Source organism: Hippopotamus amphibius, chromosome 15 (genome assembly GCF_030028045.1).
Source record: "Hippopotamus amphibius kiboko isolate mHipAmp2 chromosome 15, mHipAmp2.hap2, whole genome shotgun sequence".
NCBI classification, from domain to species: Eukaryota; Metazoa; Chordata; class Mammalia; order Artiodactyla; family Hippopotamidae; genus Hippopotamus; species Hippopotamus amphibius.
The window spans coordinates 8758427-8782894 of NC_080200.1; the positions used below are offsets into that span (position 1 = coordinate 8758427).

At 43.8% G+C, this 24468-nt stretch overlaps 1 protein-coding gene across 3 annotated transcripts; it reads left to right on the forward strand.

Moving 5' to 3' along the window:
- The first annotated feature begins 2814 nt into the window (after positions 1-2814).
- On the forward strand, positions 2815-23863 carry ZNF177 (zinc finger protein 177). Of its 3 annotated transcripts, none has more exons than XM_057710376.1 (7): positions 2815-2834; positions 11098-11206; positions 18871-18959; positions 19500-19626; positions 20453-20536; positions 21442-21524; positions 22013-23862. In XM_057710376.1, exons 3-7 carry the CDS (start codon positions 18873-18875, stop codon positions 22628-22630), a joined length of 999 nt encoding a protein of 332 aa, XP_057566359.1. In that variant the 5' UTR covers positions 2815-2834; positions 11098-11206; positions 18871-18872; the 3' UTR covers positions 22631-23862. The 3 variants fall into 3 exon arrangements, with proteins under 3 accessions (XP_057566359.1, XP_057566358.1, XP_057566357.1); XM_057710375.1 differs by having other exon boundaries at positions 2820-2931; XM_057710374.1 differs by lacking the exons at positions 2815-2834; positions 11098-11206 and having other exon boundaries at positions 18802-18959; positions 22013-23863.
- The last annotated feature ends 605 nt before the right edge of the window (positions 23864-24468 follow it).

Below are 24468 nucleotides of genomic sequence, written 5' to 3' on the forward strand. Positions count from 1 at the left end.
CCGATAAGAAACGTGGCAGCTCAGTCAATGAGAAGCTGTCACCACCCTGAACTCCTACTTTCCTCTAGTGAGCTTTCATTTAGGACAGCCCCTCCCAATTCCTATTCCTTATAAAAGCAGAATCCCTTTGTTCTCTGGTCATGCCTGTGGTTCACCACAGGGTGTATATCCTGAAATGCAATTCTTTGCTGTCCCCAAATAAACCCATTCTGATTGTAAAATAACTTGATGTTTCATTGATAACAATTTTAGGCCAACAAAGCCTTACACAAAACAGTGTATTATTATATGATTCTATTTAGATGAAGTTCTAAGAAAAACAAAAGCAATTTATAATGAAAAAATTCACAACAGTGGTTGTTGGGAAGTTTTGGGTGGGAACTGACTGGGAAAGGATGGGAAGAAATTTTCTCCAGTGAGGGTAATAGTCTGTCTTGATGTGGATTTGGATTATACAGGTGTATGTATTTATCAAAATTCAGCAAATGCACACTTCAGATTTTATATTTCACTGTATGCAAATTTTTCCTCAAAAGAAAATATTGTATGAAAATATTTAACATTAGTTAATGATATACATACTGAAAAATATAGGAAGATATGTACTGATGTCAGAATTTACTTTGAAAAAAATGAAGAAAAGACTGGGTATATAGAAGGATGGATAGATATGTGATAATGCAATTATAAAATGCTAATGGCAGAATCTAGGTAGTGTGTATAGGTGTTTAGTATAAATTTTTCTAACTTTGCTATATATTTTTTAATTTGCATATTAAAATGGTAGGAGAAAAGCTGAATCAAAACATTCAGGGGGTATGTTGTTCACGGTATCCCCACTTAAGAAGAAAACACAAAAGGAAAAGCCTTGCCTACATCAAAATTAAATAAAGAGTTGAAAGATAGGAAATAAAGCAGGAGAAAGTATATGCAATGTAAACAAGATAAAGGAAAAAATCCAGGATATATAAGCATATAACTTACTCCTATGTATTAATGACAAAAACACAAGCAATTCAATAGAAAACTGGCATGGAAATAGGCAATTTATAGATGAGGAAATACCATAACCATAACAGTAGAGTGATCAGTTGGTCTTGTAAACCTCAAAAATAAAACAGCAAATTATTTTATCAGCAAAATTGGTTTATTGGAGAATGGCAGAGAATTGTTATTTGGGACAAGCAAGCTATGGTGAATCACGGGCAAGTCCAGAGAACAAAACAGAGGGGCTTGCTTTTGTTAGGTTTTAGGAGAAAATTGGGGAGTGTTGTTTTGAACGAAAGTTCATTGGAGAAGAACTTCGTTTCTCACTGGCTGCAAGTGGTGGCTGGAGCATTGTTGCTGGGGCAGGGAGATATTGACCTGAAACAAACAGACTACCAGATATTTCTCAAGGAAGGACGAGTTTATGTGGGATCAACAGAGAATTGCATAAAGTCAGGGATATTGCTGCCTTTGAGGCGAGGAGCTATGGGTTTGTGACTGAGAAGGGGCAAACGAGATTTCTTAAGCCGTGGGGATTTTTATTTAAAAGGTATTCATCACAGTATAACTTTTTGTCCTTTTTGGTGTTGTATTTCTTATTTTTAAAAAAGCTTTTAAAAAGAAATGAATAAATCTCCACTGAATGCAATTTGGAAATGTAGTAGAAATATTCCAATGTGGCACTGACGTATGACATCTTTTCTTGCATATATTTGTTTTACCATCTGTCCTCCTCCGCAGTTGAAATAAAAGTTCTGTGAAAGGCATGACTCAAATATTTCCTAAATGAATGAATGAAAAGTATTATTAAGGGAAATGATGGTAACCACATAAAACCAACAAATTATATATAAATGATATGCACATGCACATACCTAAAGAATGTCTAAAAATCTATTCCTATTTATCGTATAAAACCGTATAGATTTAAATAAAGTTAACAGTCCTAAGATTCATATACAAATGTAAGACAAGTCCAAAGATAATACTGAAAAACTTCTGAGAGGGGGCAGGAAAGTTTAGAAATAAAGAATAGTGAAGAGGGATGTATCAGTTACCCACTTGTGCATAACAAACCAGCTGGAAACTTAGTACCTCCTTACACCGGGTTGCAAGAGCTCAGAGAAAAGCATTCCCTCCGAGCCTCCCGCGGCCCGGCTGCCCGGGGGTGGTAGGCGCGAGAACCCGGCAACCGACATCAGCGGCCCCGGGCCCGCCCGCAGCCCCGGCCTCCCGCCTGGCCCCGCCTTTAAGACCCCTACTGGAGCCCCCCTGGCAGCGCCCAAAGGCTCCCGGAAAAGGACCCTAGGGCTTCTCGGCCCCGAGGCTGGAGGATGCAGCGGTCCCCGCTCCCGCCGCCTCAGGCACTCCTAGGACGGGCCCCGGAGCCTTCCACCTTCCAAAGCAGTGCAGTCGGCGTCCCCGGAGCGGCTATCTTTCCAGAAACGGCGCCACTGTTTCCCTCGCGATCAGTCCCCGGCGCCTACGAGCAGGTCCGTGTGCGGCACCGCCTCTAGGTGGGCGAGGTTCCGGCGAGGGCCGGGAGAAAGCGCTTGTGGGGCGGGGTCTCGGTAAGGGCGGGGAGACAGGGCTTGGGTGGGCGGGGTCTAGGCGAAGGCGGGGAGACCGGGCTCCGAGGGGCGGGGTCTCGGTAAGGGCGGGGAGGCCTGGCTCGGGAGGGCGGGGTCTCGGCGTCTTCGTAGAGCTCTAGGAGGCGGGGTCTAGGCGAGGGCGGGGCCCTGGACCTCCGGAGGCGGGTCTCGAGCGACCGGGAGTCGAGCTGGCGTTGACCTTTAGTCCGCGTGTCCTTCCGTTCTCGTGACCTGGGCATTTTGTCGGTTTTTCAGGTGAGAGGCTCCCGTGAGGTTTGGTCAAGGTGCTCCCTTTCAGCCTTCCTTGTACAGAATTTTACCTGTGGCTTTTGCTTTTGTGAGCGGCATCGAGGTGAGGTTTTAAGATAATTTTTTTTCAGTTATTTATGTTTGATAAATTCGTTTGGAAAAATACTCTCAGGATTCTAGGGTGAGTGTAAATAAGCAAGCGTAATAAAGAAAATAAAACGAAAGAGGAAAAGTGAAAACGTAAATAACAGGTCTTACAGTTCAAGTAAGATTACTCAGCTCTTTACTTTCCAAGTCAGCTCCAACTCTCCTTCAGAGGCTGTGATCGCCTCAGAGTTTAAAAATATAGGGATTTCTTAATATTGATATTATTAAAAGGGATTTTGGTGCCATATACTTGCAGTTAAAGCGTGACAGGAATCCAAAGTATAAGTGAAATACATGAGATTGTATTTCTTAAAAACAGAAGGACTCTCCCGGAAAAGGGAGGAAGCAGCTTTCCTAATATGAGTCGCAGAAAATCGAATTTACTAACCTTAAACGAGATGTGGTTTGACCAAGTGGGTTTTTCCAGTGACGTTAAAAACTCATAGGTAAGAAATTGGAGGAAAAATAATTCTGGAGGAAATCCAGCAGCATAGGCTCCTTGTTTCTGAAAATATGTCTCACATCTTACCTTTTCCTTAAGAATTTTTCTTAAAAGTTTCAGAAACAACACGGGTGGTTTATGTTGTGGACAGGCATTTAAGTTAATTCCTGTGTTGTTTGTGTTGTATCTCTATTGGATCCTTCTCAATCTAGCTGTAACCGCACATTTTCCAGGGCACTTAGCAAAACTCATGTGGTGCCAGGTATGAGCCAGACCTAGGTCCATGCATGGGCACAGGGACAATAAAAAGTGCCCTGGTGCTGTCCCCAGAGTAGGCTATTGAGAGCAGAAGCAGATGTGAAAGTGATGTTAGGGCCTATAGCAGAAGAGCTTAATTACTCTTAATTACAGACAGGGAAGACCTATTAGGAGGCACTGATGTTTAAGAACTGAAAGATAAGGAAGACAGAGCTAGGCAGAGGCTGTGGAAGAAGGAGGGGTTTTGAGAGGTGGAAGAAAGTGCAGAATACCAGAAGCAGGACAGAGTCTGGTGTGTTGCCTGAATGGAAGAGAGACCTGGCCTGGGAGGTAGAGAGTGTTAAGAGAGGGAGGCAGTGAGTGTTACTTGAAATTTAGGTTGCCTGGGTTACCTGAAATCTGAGTGTGTAGCCAAAGGACCAAGCCAAAGAGCAGGAGAAGGAAGGATTTATTTCTTGCTGCCAGTAAGGCGAACACTGGGATCTTGCCCAAAGCAGTGTCTCCTTGAACAGCAAAACTGGGCAAGTTTTAAGCTAAGGATATGTGTATATTCATGAAGGGGCTTGAGCAGAAAAGAATTCAGCATAGAATTGGGGCAAAGGTTGCCAGAATCCAGGCTTTAGTTGCTTGAAGTCACAGGGCTTAGAAAAGATCAACAATATCTTTCCTTAGGTTCTGACCTGTCGGGGGTCTCTGCATGTACTTACCATCCTCCACCTGGGGGATTGTTATGTATATCCCTTGAGGAGGGACTGGGGCTCCGTTTTGTTGCTGTCATAACGGCTACTCTGTGCACCGAAGCCAAATAGAAATACGGAGACAGAGATTTTGAAGGAAGAGAGAGATGGCTCTGTTTTTCTACCAGGCAGAAGGGAAGACACAGCAGGCTAGCGCCTCAAGAACTGTGCTGCCCGTTCCTCGGGAGTCGGGGAAGATTTTATATGTGGGGCTCGCAGTCTGGGTAAATGATAAGAGTCCAGGTGGTGAGGATCTAGCATTCTTTTCTTCTGCAAATTCATGGCCAAAGTTGGCATCAGGCAGCGCAGCAACCGGGTCTGGTGTCCCTGAAGTTATCGGCCCATGCCCTTCTTTTTGAAATGAAGAGTGCTACAAGGGAGTGTAGCGGGGAAGAAATGCCAGGTGCAAGGTGTAATTTGTATGGAATCTGAGAGTGATCAGCTTAGTGAAGGACAAGTCTAGCTACAAGTGTTTGTTAGTAGTAACAGCTAAAGAATAACCAAGATTGTTTCACTCTTTCAGGCCAGGTTATCTTTCTCCTCTAGCCTGTTTGAAGTTCTCTTAGTTTTCTTTGCTCTCAAGAGGAAAAAGAACAGTCACTTCTATTTGCATTGCAACAGTTTTACAGCTGAACTACTATTTCTTGACTACCTTTCCTTTGTTCTTGAGTTCCCTCACGTCCCTTAAAATCATTAATTACTGACAGCTGTTCTTGGGCAAGCTTTGTGGCTGGGCTTAGATCACAAAATGGCTTAGGCCAAAACCGGCTTCATGTTGAGAAAGCCATACCTGGTTCTCTCTCTCTGGGGACAACCCCCTTCCCCCACCCTATCTACTTACAGCAGGACAAGTTGGGACTTTAAGGAAATTGGAATTTCCTGAAGAGTTTGAAGCAGGGATGTGATGCGATTCCATTTGTGATTTAGCTAGGACATTCCAGCTCCTGGATCAGGAATAGACTTCAGGAAGCACTAGAGAAGGAGTGGTGGCGAGAGAATAAGTCTAGGGATAGGAAAGAAGTAAAAGGATTTGAAAGAAGTGTAGGAAGTGGCATCAGAGGATTGGGTCGCTCCTTCATTTACTCGTTTATTTACTAAAGGATGAAGAACACTTACTACATGCTTGTGCTAGAATTGTGGCGAGAGTCCGAGCAACAAACACATAACATACATAAAATATACAGTACTGCTGCAGGAAGGAAGATCCCTTCCAGGGCCAGAGAGGGGGCTCTTGTCTAACATTCAGAAATGAATTGCCCGAGGAGACACACGCGCTGACAGAGCAAGAGACTTTATTGGGAAGGGGCGCCCGGGTGGAGGGCAGGAGGGTAAGGGAACCCAGGAGAACTGCTCTGCTACGTGGCTCGCAGTCTCTGGTTTTATGGTGATGGGATGGGTTTCCAGGTTGTCTCTGGCCAATCACTCTGACTTAGGGTCCTTTCCGGTGGCGTGCTCATCTCTCAGCCAAGATGGATTCTGGTGAGAATTCTGGGAGGTGGGTAGGACATGTGGACTGGGGTTTCCTTTTCTTTCCTGTATTCTTCTGGTTGGTGGTGGCTTGTTAGTTCCGTGTCGTAAAATAACTCATGCAAATTGTTACTGTCTGCCTGGCCAGCGTGGACGGTTACAATCTGTTTCCCCTAATAGTACTGTTCTCCTAATTACAAGGGAGATTGAGAAAAATTGACAATTGTTGTAATTGCACTAGATAGAAAACCAGTGGAGAAATTAAAGAGATTTGATGGCCAAGCTATGAAAAATAAGTTCCCCATGAAGATTCCTCCCAGGAAACATATCAGTGTTATCCCCAGCATGTGTGTTTGTAAACAAAAGACCAGAAGATCTATGGTCCATTTTGCAACCACCCCAGGGCCTCTCCTTGATATCTCGTGGCCTCGGCCTGCAGCGGCTTGAAGCAGAGTTTTGGTTCCGGGCCAGTGATTGAGGTCGGGTCGCAGCAGTGAGAGCACCGAATCCTAGCCACTAGACCAGTGATCAGTGACAAGGCCCTGGCCCCATGGCTTTGCAGAAAAGAATTCCCACAAAGATGGAAAGCAGTGAAACAAGTAAAGTATTTATTAGGGAAAAAAGTACCGTGTGGATAGATGCATGGGCGGACTCAGAGAGAGAGTCGCACCTTCATGGCAGTTTGAATCACTTTCATGGGGCATTTCGTCCATGTTTCCTTTGACCAGTCATTTTGACTTGCCTGGTTCAGAGCCCATGTTTGTTGTATCTCGGGATTTTCCTGTGTGTGCACGCGCATCTCTTAACCAAGATGGATTCCACCAAAGAGGCCTATGGGTAGGTTTGGCCACTTGGCATCACTCCCCTTTCGACTTCCAAGGAGGCTTTGTGCGCATGTGTAGTTGGGGGAGGTCTCCGGACTTGAGAATGAGGAATTTGTGGTCTCTTAACTTCTATCTGGGCAGGGCCCCGCCTCTTCTCTCAATTGTCCTCTTATTTCTGTCTCAGAGTATCAATTTACAGGGAACAAACTCCTGCTGTTTGCCCTGGAGGCCCATCTGTCTCCTGCCTCATCCTGAGCACTCAGCCAGCGCATGCCACCACCACCACCCAGTGCACCAAAGGAGGTCCCCTGCAATTGGACTCGTCCTCTGAGATTCTCCATTGCTGACATGGGGAACCCCCCCACCCAACCTAATTTGACCCTCAGGCCTGAGGATAGCCAGGATCTCTTCTTTCTTTTCCTCTGGGCTCCCACCTTCCATCCACCTCTCCCTGGGGGCTGGACTCTACCTAATGATACTTAATGATGCAAATTGGGTCCCTCATGGAGGGAAAGGAGAAAATTTTTGGATGGAGAAGATCAGGTGGCTCAGAGAGGCAGTTGCATAAGGCTTTCCGAGAGAGGGTGTTGGCAGAAAGCCTTGCAGGCTGGGGTCTGGGACACCTGGGGATGGTGGGAAGGGGCATGGAGGTTGAGGGGCAAGTTGCTGCTGGCTGGAGGTTATTTCCTGCTGGAAAAGCTGGGGGGAGTGGAAGTTCTGCCGTGCCAGCAGATAGCTTTAGGGGTGGACCTGAGATTTAGAAGGACCAATGACAATGCTTTGGGCCAGGGTTTTCTGAGGGTCTTCTATACGACTAACCCTGAGGACTGACCCTGAGGACTGACGATGGTAAGCACAGTGAAAATGTTGTAAAACCGGCCAAACAGCACAGACTTGCCAAAGTGCCTGACCAGTGAGCTGGGTTCCTTGATCACTATTAGGAAGTTCGAGAGAAGTTCCCCAGGGAGAGAGAATCTTTCCAACAAAATTTTAGCCACAGAAGCAGCAGTGACCTGTCTACAGGGGAAAGCTTTGGTCTGGTGAGAAAACATACAGACCATGACTGAAACGTATTTATAGCCGTGAGATGGGGGCAGCTGCATGAAATCCATTTGCTAAACCTCACATGATCCATTGGGCAATTCAAAATGTCCAGGAGCAGTGTGAACAGGTTTCCCTGTATTGTAGTTTGGGCAGCCGGGCATGCGAGGTAGGCAGTCTTTGTGGCCTTCTTAATATTTCCCCACCAATAATGGTTCATGTGTGCTATCACTGTGTCAGTGGACCAATGGTTCAGTGCATGTACAGTGGTAAGGAGTGGGAACCTTAGAATTTCTAGTAGGACCAGTTTGTTTTTTGGCCCAAACCATAGTTCTTTCTTTTTATTGAACCAACAGTTACTAGATCAATATATATATATTTTTTTCTTTTCTGGGACCAATTGTTGGGCATTTCTAGTCAATTTTTCTAGATTGTTATTTTGGGGAGTGTCCCTTTGGACCATGACTGAGATTTGGCCATTGGTTCCTTTGAGAGCAGTGTTTTGGGAGGAAGTAGCAGTGAGGTGGTTTCCTTTAGCCTGTGGGGAGTCAAGCTGGAAATGCTCAACAGCCAAGGCGGTGGGCAAGAGTATGGCTTCCTCCCAGGAAAACAGCATCCTCATGCTAAAACTTTTGGCCTTAAAGGGACATAAAATCTTCAAAGAAAAATTGCAGTTTGCTCAAACTCAGGTTTGGTATTTAGGGCACCTGATCTTGGAAGAAGGGCTACTTTTGGATGCAGATAGGCTTTGTGGCATCCTGAACTTCCGGAAACCTAAGACTAAGAGCCAGTTACGAGGTTTTCTCAGGCCAGCTTGCTACTGTCAAAACTGGATTCCAAATTTCTCTTTTATGGCTCAGCCCATATAACGCTTTATTGAAAACCTGCAAACCTGACCCCATTAACTGGGGAGATCAAGATGACACAGCTTTTTTTTTTTTCTCATGACTTTTTAAATTTTTTTTATTTTTTTATTTTTTTGGGGGTACACCAAGTTCAATCATCTGTTTTTATACACATATCCCCGTATTCCCTCCCTCCCTTGACTACCCCCCCCTCGAGTCCCCCCCACCCTCCCTGCCCCAGTCCTCTAAGGCATCTTCCATCCTCGAGTTAGACTCCCTTTGTTATACAACAACTTCCCACTGACTATCTATTTTACAGTTGGTAGTATATATATGAAGATGACACAGCTTTTGAAGCCTTAAAGAAAAGCTTGGATATGCTAACCATCAGCTTCCATTTTTTCTCTCTGTATGTGAGAAGGAGGGGAATGCCCTTGGAGTACTCACCCAAAACCATGGGGCCTGTCACTGACCCATGGGATGTTTTTTTTTTAATATAAATTTATTTATTTATTTATTGGCTGCATTGGGTCTTCGTTCCTGTGCGAGCTTTGTCTACTTGCAGAGTGCGGGGGCTACTCTTCCTTGTGGTGCATAGGCTTCTCTTTGCAGTGGTTTCTCTTGTTGTGGAGCATGGGCTCTAGGCCTGTGGGCTTCAGTAGCTGTGGAACATGGGCTCAGTAGCTGTGGCTCTTGGGCTCCAGAGTGCAGGCTCAGTAGTTGTGGTGCATGGGCTTTGTTGCTCTGTGGCGTATGGGATCCTCCCGGACCAGTGATCGAACCCATGTCCCCTGCATTGGCAGGCGGATTCTCAACCACTGCACCACTAGGGAAGTCCCACCCTTGAGGTATTATAGCCAACAGCTGGACTCTGTGGCATGGACTAGTCCCATGGAATGAGAGCCATTCCTGCCACTGCCCTTCTGGCTAAAGCCACTGAAGAGATGATCATGGGACCCCCTTTAACCATCTTTGTACCCCATGCAGTCTAAACCCTTTTAATTTCTTTTCAGACAGCACTTTTCAATCAGCTGCCTCACCTCTTATGAAATCCTCTTGCTAACTGCTCCTCACCTAACTCTCACATTGTACTAACCTCAACCCTGCTACTCTTCTCCCCTGCTTCACTGAGGAAATCCCTCACAACTGCCTAATCCTGACAGATCACCTTTTGACTCCGCATAATAATTTATGGGAGACTCCTCCAACTAAGGCAGACTTTTCATGGTGTGTGGATGGTTCTTATTTAAAGGGAGAAAATGGTAAATATTGTGCTTAAATATTGCAACTCCTTTTGGTATCATTGAGGCAACACCTTTACCTATGGTTTCTTTGGTGCAACAGGCTGAATTATATGCTTTTACTCTGGCTTGTACTTTATCTGAGGACAAAACCACAAACATTTATACTGATGGAGTAGCCTTTGGGGTGGCACATGGCTGTGAGATGCTATGGAAACATAGCACGAGGTTTCCTTATTTCTAATGGGGGAAAAGGTTAAAAATGGCTCATATTCAATCTGAAATGGATAGATATTTGGATCTATGTATTATATGTGTATAATAGATCTAAATAGAGTTTGTGTGTTTGTGAAAGTTTTGACTGTTCATTGTACAGAATGTGAACAAGGAGAGCATGAATTATTACCTCTGCCACAAATGTTCCCCTCACTGTCTCCATGGGCTGAGGACCTAAGGAATTGGGGGCACAGGGCCCATTCCCCGCCCCCCCCCAGTGGCGACAGTTGCTTGTCCCTGTGGCAGCTAGGAGGATATCCACACACCTGTGGGCTCCCAGCCATCTCACTCTAGTCCCAACTGGGGCACTTGGGCTTCCCTTTGCCGACACCACTGTATTTACACAGGGACAAACCTATGTTTCTTACTTTGAACCTGGCACAGGGCCTGCTTCAGGGGACAAGATAGACTTGATAGACAAGATAGACTTGTGAGTGACGTTGAAATATTTATATAAAAGTGTCACATAACATTACAATTGGTTTTTGTAACTTTCGTGTATTTTGTATCCTGTACAAATTTTTTAAATTAAAAAAGCTTTTTAGGGACTTCCTAGGTGGCGCACTGGTTAAGAATCCACCTGCCAATGCAAGGGACATGGGTTCGATCTCTGCCCCAGGAAGATCCCACATGCCTCAGAGCAACTAAGCCTGTGCGCCACTACTGCTGAGCCTGCACTCTAGAGCCCATGAGCCACAACTACTGAAGCCCACGTGCCTAGAGCCTGTGTTCCACAACAAGAGAAGCCACTGCAATGAGGAGCCCTCGCACCACAATGAAGAGAAAGCCTGTGTGCAGCAACAAAGACCCAATGCAGCCGATAAATAAATGAATGAATGAATAAATAAATGTATATATTTTAAAAAAGCTATTTAAGTGGGATAATTGACCTGTATATGCTTTTGGATTTTTTATACATACCACCTTCATCTGTGAATAATGTGTTTCTCCCTTTCCAGTCCTCAAAGTATTCTTTTCTTTTCTTTTTCAGCTTTACTGCCCTGATGGGGACCTCCAGCACCATCACGACGTAAAGTGGTGACAGCTGCCATCCTTGTCTCTCTTCAGACTTCAAAGGGAAATTTTTCACCTTGTCACCAGTAAGTTATGGTTCCCTTTTTTGTTTTCTTTTCATTTGGAAAGCATTTGAAGCTTACAGAGTAAAAAATTGTAAGAATAGGACAATGAATCCCATTTGCTCTTTGTCTAGATTCAGCATTTGTTAATGTTTTGCCACATTTCTTGTAGCTCTCTATATACGTATAATAATTACTATTTTTTGTTGGATCAATTTGAGAGTAAGTTGCAGAAGTAATATAACCCTTTACCTCCAAAGATCTCAGCATGTGTGTCTCTCTCTCTCTCTTTTTCTTTTTGGCTGCGTTGGTTCTTCATTGCTATTTGCATAGCCTTTTTGCTAGTTGTGGTGAGCGGGGGCTACTTTTTGTTGCGGTGTGTGGGTTTCTCAGTGTGGTGGCTTCTCTGGTTGTGGGTGTGGGCTCTAGGTGCCGGGGCTTCAGTAGTTGTGGCTCATGGGCTTTAGTAGTTGTTGCACACGGGCTTTGTTGCTCTGAGGCATGTGGGATCTTCCTGGACCAGGGATCGAACCTGTGTCCCCTGCATTGGCAGGCGGATTCTTAACCATTGTGCCACCAGGGAAGTCCCAGCATGTGTCTCTTAGAGGCATTCTCTTTCATAACCTCAGTTCAGTTACCATATTCTGGAAGGTGTAGGTTTTTAAAAAAGAAAACCTTTCTGATGAGGTTGTTACCTTCTTCTCTTGCTTACTTTTTTTTTTTTTAAAGCTCTTTATTGGAATATAATTGCTTTACACTCTTGTACCAGCTTATGAGGTACACCAAAGTGAATCAGCTGTATTTATACACATATCCCCATTACTTTTTTTTTTTTTTTCATTGGCTGTGTTGGGTCTTTTTTGCTGTGTCCGGGCTTTCTTTTTAGTTGCGGTGAGTGGGAGCTACTCTTTGTTGTGGTGTGCTGGCTTCTCACTGCTGTGGCTTCTCTTGTTGCAGAGCTTGGGCTCTAGGTGCGTGGGCTTCAGTAGTTGCAGCACATGGGCTCAATAGTTGTGATTCACGGGCTCTAAAGTGCAGGCTCAGTAGTTGTGGCACACGGGCTTAGTTGCTCCGCGGCATGTGGGATCTTCCTGGAGCAAGGATCAAACCCGTGTCCCCTGCATTGGCAGGCGGATTCTCAACCACTGCGCCACCTAGGAAGCCCCCCATTACTTTTTTTTTAAGTCACTGAATAGGTAGTGAATTTATCAGATATGTTTATTGAATCTATTGAGATGATCATATGATTTTTCTGCTTCAGTCTATTAATGTTGCCAGTTCCATGAATTGGTTTTTTTAAAAATACTAAACCTGGGACTTCCCTGGCAGTCCAGCCATTAAAACTTGAGCTTCCACCTAATGCAGTGCTGGTTCGACCCCTGGTTGGGGAATTAAGATCCCTCATGATGTGGTGGTACAGCCAAAAATTTTAAAAAAAATAAATTAAAAAAAAAAGAAAAAAAAATACTAAACCTGACTTGGATCCCTGTGTAGTTGTGGTAGATTATCTTTTATTTTTATTTATACATTTTAAACTTTTTTTTTTACATGTTACATTTATTTATACATTTTATCTATCTGGTTTTTACTTATATTTTTTATTTGTATTATTTTATATTTTTATATTATTTTTACATTTTATATTTATACATTTTTATTTATACACTTAAATATTTTATTTATATTTATATTATGTATTATCTATTTTTTACATTTTAAAATTAAACCTTTTTACATTTATATTTTTATGTTATTTATATTTGTATTATTTAGTTTTTACATTTTTATTTTTTACATTTTTTACATTTATTTATACATTTTTTATTTGTACCTTTTACTAATATACATTCAGTGTGCTACTTCTTTTTGTTTGCATTTATGCGCATGAATGAGATGGGCTCCTTATTATTATCTGGTGCCTCCTTGACATGGAACTTTTCACTGTCAGCGTGGGTTTGGGGAATCCATGGGTAGGACTCTTATGACCTGGTGGGAGCTGAGCTATTCTGGAGGTAACGTGCATATGCTCATGTCAGTTCCCTGCTTGAGATGTTTTGGACCACAGAAGTATTGTGAATTTGGCCTGATACCCAAGGGAAGTGGACTTGCGTTTGCAAATTCTCAGGAGAGAGTTTCGCCCCCATAATGCAGCACTGAGACCAGAAGGACCCTGGTCTGCCTCCCAGTCATTCTTTAGCAAGCATTCATGACAGGGAGGGCTGGGCAGGTGTTGGAAGGCTGCCTGGAGCCAGATGTGGGAGGGTCTTCCCCGCTGTGATTGGAGGAGGTATTCTAGAAGTTCTTAACTCCTTAAGGGAAGGGGCCTAATCAGACCTGTGGGCTTTCTTCCTCCCCAAGAGAATTCTGTCGACCCTATGGAGGATTATCATCTCTTAGACGCAGAGATAAAAGGGGGCAGAGGAACCAGTCTGGAAAATGTTGGAATCTTCCAGGTGGGACATGCTACTTACGGGCTACAACTTAGGCACATTCTATGCAGCTTAAAATTATGTTGCCTATAGTGCACAATAATGTTTGCTTCACACTATTTCTAATGATAGAATAATGTAAACATATGCGTTTCATGAGGCTAAATAGTTGTTTGATTAAAAAGGCTCTCCCAGAAAGGCAAATACCATATGATATCACTTATATGTGGAATATAAAATATGACACAAACGAACCTATCTACGAAACAGAAACAGACTCACAGACATAGGGAACAGGCTTGTGGTTGCCAAGGGGAAGGGGCGGTGGGGAAGGGATGGATTGGGAGTTTGCGATTAACAGATGCAAACTAGTATATATAGGATGGATAAACAACAAGGTCCTACTCTAGAGCACAGGGAACTATATATTCAATATCCTGTGATAAATCATAGTGGAAAAGAATATGAAAAATAATATGTACATGTATAACTGAATCACTTTGCTGTACAGAGAAATTAACACAACATTGTAAATCAACTATACTTCAATAAAATATAAAAGGGCTCTTCTTTTGGTTGGAAAGAAGGATGGGAAATAGGTGAAGTATGAATCTGCAGTCAGGAACGAGAGTCTCTAGCAACTGCTGTTGCCAGGGCTTCAAGTAGAAGACACTTGGTGTGTGCGTGTATGTGAGAGAGCAAAAATCCCTTTGATCTGTAAGGTTACCTGTGTGCAGAGGTGATGCTTCAGCTACATACATCATTTTTTTAAATTAATTAACTTATTTATTTTGGCTGTGTCAGGTCTTAGTTGTGGCAACCAGGGTCTTTGTTGCGACATGTGGACTTCTTAGTTGAGGCATGCAGACTTCTTAGTTGTGGCCCGTGGACTTCTTAGTTGTGACCTGCGGACCTCTTAGTTGCGGCACATGAACTCTTTGTTGTGGCATGCACGTGGGATCTAGTTTGCCGACTAGGGATCAAACCTGGGCCCCCTGCGTTGGGAGTGTGGAATCTTACCCACTGGACCACCAGGGAAGTCCCCGTACACCATTTTTGTTTGTACTTGACAGTTTAATTTTTCTGAGTTATGCAATTAATGTGTGGATATCTTGTTTAACATCAAAATAATTCAGGAAAGTGTAAAGTAAAATTATCAACATTTCCCTTCACATTTCTCCTGCCAGGTGCACGTGAAACAGTGTCTTGCTCTTCTCCAGAGGGTCCCAGTGTTACCAATGTTGGTACAGCTTTGCAGTTTTTTTTAAATTGTAGTAAACTATATATAACATAAAATTTACCTTTTAACCTTTTTTGAGGGTACTTTTCAGTAGCACTAAGTACATTGTACACTGTTGTGCAGTCATCCCTGCCATCCATCTCAAGAACTTTTTCATTTTCCCAAACTGAAACTGTACCCATTAAACAATAACTCCCCAGAACCCTAACTCCTAGACCCTGGCACCGTGTTCCACTTTCTTTCTCTATGAAGTTGACTGCTACCTATATACCTCAGATAAGTGGAATCATACGTTTGTCCTTTTGTGTCCAGCTTATTTCACTTAACATAATGTTTTCTAAATTGTTCCACGTTGTAGCATGTCAGAATTTCATTCCTTTATAAGGCTGGATAATATTCCACTGCAGGTATACACATTTTGTTTATCCATTCACCTGCTGATGGACATTTGGGCTGTTTCTACCTTTCATCTATTGTGAATAGTGCTGTTGTGACTGTTTGTGACTATTAGTGTACAGCTATCCGTTTGAGTCTCTGTTTTCAATTCGTTCGGGTGTGTGTAGCCAGAAATAGAATTGCTGCATCTGTGTTAAGGTAATTCTGTGTTAAGGTTTTTGAGGAACCGCTGCACTTTTCTACTGTGGCTGCACCATTTCATGTTCCCACCAGCAATGCACAAGAGTTCCAATTTCTCCACATCGTCTCCAACACTTATTATTTCTCCTTTCTCTCTTTTCCCTCTTCCTCCCTCCCTTCCTTCCTTCCACCATCCTAATGGGTATGAAGTAGTATCTCATTATGGTTCTGATTTACATTTTCCTAATGATTACTGATGTTGAGCATCTTTTTGCCTATTGGCCATTTATATATTTTCTTTGGAGAAATATCTAGTCTAAGCCTTCACCTTGCAATCATTTTTAATACACATATGTATTTTATAAATTATGTAAATGTTTTTATACTTTACCTTCGTTTTTTTGTTTTGTTTTAAACACCCTAATCATATCCCATATACAAATATCTGGTAGTTCTTTAGCCCCTTGCTATACTGTACTGGATGTTTTGGTTGGTTCCGGTTTTTACCCATTATAAACAGTTTGTAGTAAACAAGTTTGAATACACACACACACACACACCCCCCCACACACATCTATTTATCGATCTATATCTGCGCAGGTGCACAGGTGCCAGGGTTTCTCTTGGCTACAATCCTACAAGTTGCTGGTTTGAAGGCATGGGAATATTTGAAATTTTTGTGCACATAAATTCCAAACATCCCCAGCACAGTCCCAACTGCCACAGGCCCCTGGTCACCTTTGTCATCTGTGGCTAAGACAGTTTGTCTATTGGGTGCTGAGGGCAGATGGCTGCCTGAACCTGGACTCCCTGGAAGTCCTGTCTCAGGCTGCTGGTCTACCACATTTTGAAGTTATTCCCCCCAACCCCTGTCATTCCCACGAGCCCAAGAACAGGCCTTGATATCTCTCTTGAAAAAAGAACCTCTCTGCTCTATCAAGCCTCTCTGTGGAGGAGCATGCCTTGTGGGGGTGGCCCTGCTCCGAAAGGAGATTTCCTTTACCTTTCTGAAACCTCCAGCCCCCTCCTCTTTTGCCAAGGAATGGGGAGAGAGTGGTCAGAGGGATAGTTACCCCCACCATTCATGCTCCCATGTTCGCTAGTGCCTGAGCTTTCTGTGGTGTATACCCCTTTTAATTTGATGGGAAAATGTGCTATTGGTTAAATATATACATGCAAAGTATATATAATCTATACATAATAATTTTCATATGTTATTATATATAACTATTTATATATATTATAACTATATATATTATAACTATTTATAAAATATATAGTTATATATATATATGTCTCTGCCAAACCTCACCTTGAAGAAACTTGCCCCTCCGTAACCTTTCTGTCTCAAGTAATGGCCATCACTTACCCAGTTTATTAGCATTGTAAGGAGAGACTTACTGTAGGCCAAACATTCCCACCCTAGGGTCAGGCTTTTCTTTGATTAGAAAGAGTAAACAAGGCTGGGAAGTGGGATGAGTGGACAGGGTGAAAATGTAGTTTGTCGGGGAGGACAGCTGGTTTCCAGGCTCAGGGGTGGGCCAAAGTTCAGTGGTAGGGAGAAGCCTGATTGAAGTTTGGTGAAGTTTTGTCCAGGTTGTTCAGGGGGGACAGAAAGTTCAGCTACTTATTCACGAGACAGATATTGGGAATTTGGACAGTCTCTGCCTGGCCTTGTCATAAGTAAACAAAGGGGTCGTCCTTGGGTCTTACCTAAGCTGTGTGGGGAAGGGTATTTCATTGCAGGGCACAAAGGGTTGGGGGGATTTCTTACCCATTGCTATTTTCTTTTCTTTCTTTTTTTAAAGTATTTTTATTTTATTTTATTTTTTTGGCCATGCCATGTGGGATGTGGGATCTTAGTTCCCCGACCAGGGCTTGAACCTGTGCCCCCTGCATTGGGAGCACGGAGTCTTACCACTGGACCGACAGGTAAGTCCCATGCTGTTTTCTAGGACTGCAGGGCTCAGGCATAAAGTTCAGCATTGTCAGGAATTCCCTGGAGGTCCAGTGGTTAGGACTCAGTGCTTTCACTGTCGTGGGCCTGGGGGAACTAAGATCCCACAATCCATGTGGTATGCATCGCCCCCTTCCAAAAAAAAAATTGTTCAACATGTCAATATAAAGGATCCAGTGATCCTTCCTTGGTTTCTCTACCTTATCTCATTGGCTGCGGGTCTCCCCCATCCCTCCTTCCTCCTCAGTCTAATTCCCTAGCAAGTCGTTTGATGTTTCCTCTGATACGTATACCATACTAATCACTGAGAATTGTCTCTGCTGTTCCTGGCCTCTTCCAAGGCATCCTGGGCCCTGCTGCTGCCCCTCACCAGCCCTCTGCTTCTATTCTTGCTCTCCCCAGCTCTGTCCTGTGATCTTAAAAAAGTATAAATAGGAACAGAACACTCTTCGTGCAAAACTCTTCCTCTAAGCTAGTCATGAGGTGTAAATCCAGACACTCCTTTGCCCTCATCTTGACTCAGCTCCTGGTCTCTCTGCCCCCCTTTCCCCCCACTTTCCTCCGTAGACACCCCAGTCACCAAGTCCAGCCACTCCCACATGGGCCTTCCTCGCCCTTGAGCCCCCTCCCGGAGCTAGATCGTGCCCTGGCCACTATTTTCCCAAGACCCTCTTCCTCCAGGGCTTCCAAAGGCCAGAGTGAGGTGGGGGTGAAGCCCTGGGAGCCCCTGAGTCTGCTTTTTAGGGTTGGTGCCTTTTAGGGTTTGAGATATTTGGGGGATAATATTGCATTATTCCTTTTCTTCCTTCCTTCCTTCCTCCCTCCCTTTCTCTTTGTCTCTCTCTCTCTTCCTTCCTTCCTCCCTCCCTCCCTTTCTCTTTCTTTGTCTCTCTCTTTCTTCCTCCCTTCCTTTCTTTCTTTTCTTTCCTCCCTCCCTCCCTTCTCTCTCCCCTTCTTTCTCTTTTCTTTCTCTTTCTTTCTTTTTCTTTCGTTCGTTCGTTCTTTTTCTTTCTTCTTTCTCTTTCTTTCTTTCTCTCTCTCTCGCTCTCCCCCCTCCCCCCTCCCCCCCCCCCCCTTCTTTCTTTCCCTTCTTTCCTTCCTTTCACCACTCTGTGGGATCTTAGTTCCCTGACCAGGCATTAAACCTAGGCCCTCGGCAGTGAGTGCCGAGTCCTAACCACCAGGGAATTCTCCTTGTTTTTGATTTATGAACCTGGGTAATCAACTTGCAAAACTGTTCTGAAGCTTAGGTACCCTCAACAGTCACAGGAGTTTACTAGCCTTCCCTGTGGGCAGCAAGGCCACAGGCCTCTTTTCTGATTGTGAGAGAGACAGGACCTCCCTGGCCTTTTAGGAAATCTGCCTGTGGGTGGGTGGGTGGGCATGTGCTTTGCTTCCTACAAGGTCACGTGAAGCAGCGTCCAGGCTTGTACAGGGTGGAATCTAGGCATGGCCCGTCTCTCACGGCCCCTCTCTTGTCTTCTAGCTATGCCTGCTCAAGCACCCACCTGTTGCCAGGAGGGGAACATGGAGGAGGAAGGGATGGCTCCAGAGCTGCTGACCACCTGGTCACAGGTAACTGGAAATCCCCCTCCATCCATCTTGGCATCTCCCTTCTCTGAGCATGGGTGGCCTAGAGCCTCACACCCCACCTGGACTTCTCCCCACCCTTCCTCTAATGGTGGCTAAGGGACTTCCCAGAGAATGCTCTCGTTGCCTCAGTATTGATGAACTTTTTTCAGTATAGTCACTTCTGGGCTGTGACAGAAAACTGAGAAAGGCTATGAGACCACTTTGTCTCAGGAACTCTTGGGGACATCACTCATTCATTTACTAAGTATTCCTCCCAGGCCGCTAGGAGCTCAGGGCTGTGCAGCGCCTGACCAAGGGGACCCAGGCCAGATGGGGTTCACAGACTAGTTGGAGAGGAAAGTGCAACCATGTTGAAGAGCTAATACATCGATGGGGCTGGATGGGATCACTGAGGGCAAGCTCGCCTTCCTGTCTGCACTTCGCAAGCCTCAGTCCCCTGGTGCCGTCCTCCTCACGCCCTGCCCTGCTGGGATACTGATGGAGACGGGCCTTGGCGGAACCTGAATGCCTGTGATGTTTTAGGACCCAGTAACCTTTCAGGAAGTGGCGGTGGACTTCTCCAGGGAGGAGTGGGTGCTGCTGGCCCCTGCTCAGAAAATCCTGTACCGAGACGTGATGCTGGAGAACTACAGGAACCTGGCCTCTGTGGGTGAGTGAGGTCGTCCTCATCGCTTCATGCATCGCTTTTTGCTGCCAACTTTTCTCAAGCACCTGCTATGTTGCAGGAACTGTTCTAGCTCTTGGGAAGAGTGTGACACAGAAGGAGACGTGGCCCACCCTTAAGAAGTGACATTGTAGGGAATTCCTTGGCGATCCAGTGGTTAGGGCTCTGCGCTTTCACTGCCAAGGGCCTGGGTTTGATCCCTGGTCAGGAGCTAAGATCCCACAAGCCGCGCAGTGCAGCCAAAAAAGAAAAAAGAAAAGAAAAAAAGAAAGGAAAAAAAAAAAAAGGAGTGACATAATAGAGGGGAGGTGAGCACACTTTTCCTTAAGGGGCCAGAGAGGAAATATTTTCAGCCCACTGGGCCCTAGGGTCTCTGTTGCAGCTCCTCAGTGCTGCCGCTGTAGTGCTGAAGCCGCCACAGATGGTATATAAACAAATAGGCAGGGCTGTGTTCCAATAAAACTTGACTTACAGAAGCAGGTGGCTAACCCCTGGGCTATAGTCACCAGCCCCTAGTCTCGTGTCTTCCTCTTGAGAATGAAGATTCATCCATTACACCACCGTGATGTTTGTCATGATTGGAAGCTGCCGTGCTCCTGACGTGTGTCTCTGAGCTTAGGTCTGAGGATCTCTGATCCCTGTAGAGCATGATGGGTAGTTTGAGGTCCTGGGTACCATCATGTTTCTGCTCGTGGGGTCACACATGCCTGTCTTCTGAAAGTGTTGGCCCCACTCTAGGGGGTAGTTCCTGTTTCATCCCCACACCCCCCGCCGCACCCCCCCACCTCATGTGTCTTTCCCCACGTGCCAGGGTATCATCTCCGCAAGCCCAGCCTGCTCACCCAGGAGGAGCTGAGGACCAAGAAGAGGCGAATTCTCCAAGACACCTGTGCAGGTGAGCCCTGGGAAAAAGGAGCCCTTTCAGGGAGTTTTTCAAAGGTCATTTTTGTCGGAGAAATTATCTCCGGCCACTTGGGGTGAGGGTGAGTTTCCTCTCAAAGCTTCTGCTTCCCTTCCTCTCCTTTCCTTCTCTCTTTTCTCTCCCACTTTTGTTTTTTATTAATTGCCGTATAGTTGATTTATGATACTGTGTTAGTTTAAGGTGTACAGCAAAGTGATTTGGATATATATATTTTTTCTTTTTTTCTGGTTTCAATTCTTAACCATCATAGGTTATTACAAGACACTGAATATAGTTCCCTGTGCTATACAAGTGAATCCTTGTTGTTTCTCCCACTCTTGCTCGTAGAAAAAGCTCTGTCCTGCTTTCTCTTTTTTTTTAAAATTAATTTTTATTGGAGTCTAGTTGATTTACAATGTTGTGTTAGCTTCTGTTGCACACCAAAGTGAATCAGTTATACATATACATATGTCCACTCTTTTTTAGATTCTTTTCCCATATAGGTTGTTACAGAGTATTGAGCACTACTTCCTCTTTCCAGAACATTTCCAGGTGTGCTACTTGCCCGTTTTCCCACTGTCCTCAAACTTTGCTTGCCTGATACAGTGCCCTTTCTCAGACTATTAGCAGCCATCTCATTCTCAACAAAATTGTTTCTTAGCCAGTCACTTGCCATTTCCACCCCTTGTTCACATCCTTGTCAAATTCTACACATTGCTGAAATCCTTCGGGTCTGTCTTTAACTGCTGGTGCATTCTTTCCTGTCACATTGACTTCTCATGTTTAGGGTCAGTATATGAAAAAAACTACATGGGCCTGGTTTTGTTTTTTTGTAATCACCTTATCTCACTATTTATTTCTCCAAGAACTTAAATGTTTTTCCCTCCGTTTCATTTCAGACCAGAATTCTCAACTTAAAACCAAAGAGACCACTGCCAAGCAGAATAAAGTTTGGGAAAAACTATTTACCAGCAGGAAAGGGGTAAGGCTCACGAGGGCTCATTGCTGGTTCTCTGCAGGGGGGAACTGCCTTGAGATAGAATAGCACAACAACCTGGGGAGACACGTGGGTCCAGTGGCCTTCACCCAAGAGAAGTCGTGTCTCAGGAGAAAGTCTTGGGGTGTCATGAATTTGGGGAACATTCTAAACTGATTTCAATATTGATTCATGGAGAGGTCCCACAAATAAGCAGGTCCATAAATGTGACTTAGAATTGACACAGAATTCAGTTTTTGTTTTAAACAATTAACAGAAAAAAGAAAAAATCTGTATATAGCAAGCCTTATGAATGTGGCCATGATGGAACCTTGTGGCCAAGTATTCCCTCAGTTTGTGTGCTCTGAAAATGGTAGCAACTCCTAATGTAGGAAGCTGCTTTCTTTACAGTACACACTTTGTATGGGGAGAATTCCCACAAGTGCAATGAAAGTGAGAAAGCCTTTAGTTACCACTTATCCCTTAATCAACAGGCACCAACTCAACCTGGAGAGAAGACCCATGAACACAGTCTGTGTGGAAAAGCCATCCGAAGGAATCCTGACCTTCTTCTGCCCAAGAGGAGTTACACAGGAGCGAAATGCAATGAATGTAAAGAATGTGGCAAAGTGTTTATTTATCCTTCATCCCTTGGGATCCATGTGCGATCTCACGCTGGTGAGAAACCCTATGAATGTTCTCAGTGTGGAAAGGCTTTTAGTCGCTGCTCGGCTCTTAGGACACACGAGCGAACTCACCCTGGAGAGACACCATGTAAGTGTAGCCAGTGTGGGAAATTCTTCAGATCCAGCTTGAGCCTCACCGTACACAAGAGGATGCACACTTGGGAAAAACCATATGAATGCAATGACTGTGGGAAGGCCTTCATCAGGAGCAGTGACCTGACTGTGCATAAGAGTGTGCACACTGGGGAGAAACACCATCTGTGCAGTGGCTACAGCAAAACCTTTAGCAGGAAGTTGCATTTGACCATGCACATGAGAACCCATACTGGGGAGAAGCCCCATCAAATCAGTGACTGTGGAAAAGCCTTCGATAGGAGCTCTAAGGCGACTGCCCACAAGAGGGTACATGCAGGAGGGAATATGTAGCAGTGCAACAACGACTGTGGGGAACTTTCCTGTAGTCATTCATCACATGGGAAACATGTGAGGACTCACGGTGAAGACAAGTGTAGGAGTGGAAGCAGGGAAAGCCTCATTGATCTCACAGGAGAGCAACTCTGTAAATATCTTCACCATGGGGAAGCCTTCTGCTGGGACTTAAACTACTGCACGAGGAAATTCACAGTGGCGGAGAAACCATACAAATGTGAAGAATGTGGGATTGCTTTTATCAGGCTCCTATCCTGAGGTGGGAAATCTAACTCATTAATTTTCAGTCGGTGTTTTTGAATATAAGCATTTAAGGTCATAGATATCCCTCAGAATACCCCATTTGGCTACATTACATGGGTTTTGAGCTAAGGTTTTTAAAATTTTGTTTAGTTCTAAGTATCATCTGGTACCTCTGTTAGATCTATTTTAACTCACAGCATCACTTTACTTTTTAAGCCTATCAAAACACTACTTCATTTGAATTTCACCCAAACTCTCTCCTTTCCCCCAATTCCTATAATATCCATGTGTCTTCCTTGGTTTGGTGGGATACCCTGAGTTTCCTCAGGTATGTGGTCTTCCTGGTTGCAACAAGCGTTTACCACCTGACTTTGTCAGACTATAGGTTTTGTCCCTGGCAGTCTTTTGGCCGATTGTGTTGGGATAGTAACATGTAGTGATAAACATGTCTACCCTCTTGTCTTCTAAAATGTTTCTAAAATATCCTTCTAAAATGTCTCCTAAAATATTTTCCTATCCATTATTGATTTTTATATGCAGTGTCAGAAGGGGTGGAATTTAATCAGTTCTCTGATAGAGAACTGATTTTCCTAGAACTCTAATCAGAAAACCAGGTCCCATAAGTTTTTTGTGTGTGTGTTTTCATGTTTCTGGGCCTTCCATGCAGGTCTAGTCAGGTTATTAATCCTACATCAATATAGCACTGTCTTCAATAATGTTATACCTAATTTTTAAAAAATATCCAAGAGGCAGGTTCCTACAACTTGTTCTTCTTCAAGAGTGGCTTGTCTCCTTCTTCAAGGGTGGCTTGTCTCTTTTGTGCCTTTTATGTTTCCATATAAGCTTGCAGAGTTTCACAGAAAGTCACATTGATATCATTCATGTCTGGAATTGCATTGAATCAGTACTGGTGGAATCAATATCTTTTTGTTATTAAATCTTTCAGGCCAGGAACTCAGTATCTGCATTTATTGAGGCATTCTTTAATACTTTTAGTAAAGTTTTATATGTTTTCCTATGAAGGTCTGGCACATTTATTGTCAGATGTCTTCCTAGGCACTTCATATTTTATTACATTTTAAAATTATCATTCTAAATGCTTATATATTAAAATGTATAAACATATATTCTTAATATTTTTGAATGCTAGAGATAAATGTTTATTAAGAATTCTACTCAATTTTGTTGAACATTTCCAAACAGACTTGTAAACATAGTGCTTTCCTTTTCAACAGGTAGTATTTTGAAAAGCCAAAATACACTAAGAGGACATAATGTGAATCAACATTAGTTCAAAATCTTTGCATTTTAACCACATAACTTATGTTCAAAGTCAGTAGATGAACTCCAGTAAATGGAAGTTTGTGCTGATTGATGAATTATAGTATTTTATAAATATCTCTGTTCTTTTCATACTCTCTATTTCCATTATCAAAAAAGAAATCTTTAAATACAGTTTTCACATAGGCACTCGTTTCTGTGACTATCTCTTTTAAAAATGATGTTTAATTTTATAATTCTGTCTCAAAACTTACTTTGCACATAAAATGCACCATTTGAAACATACAGTTTGATGAGATCTGACCAATGTA

Excerpts from the sequence above, each read along its gene's own strand:
- ZNF177 (XM_057710374.1), top strand. The coding sequence starts at position 18,834 with ATGGCCCGTCTCTCACGGCCCCTCTCTTGTCTTCTAGCTATGCCTGCT. Across the intron at positions 18,960-19,499 it reads TGCTGACCACCTGGTCACAG|GACCCAGTAACCTTTCAGGA; the intron begins GTAACTGGAAAT and ends GTGATGTTTTAG. Across the intron at positions 19,627-20,452 it reads CAGGAACCTGGCCTCTGTGG|GGTATCATCTCCGCAAGCCC; the intron begins GTGAGTGAGGTC and ends CCCACGTGCCAG.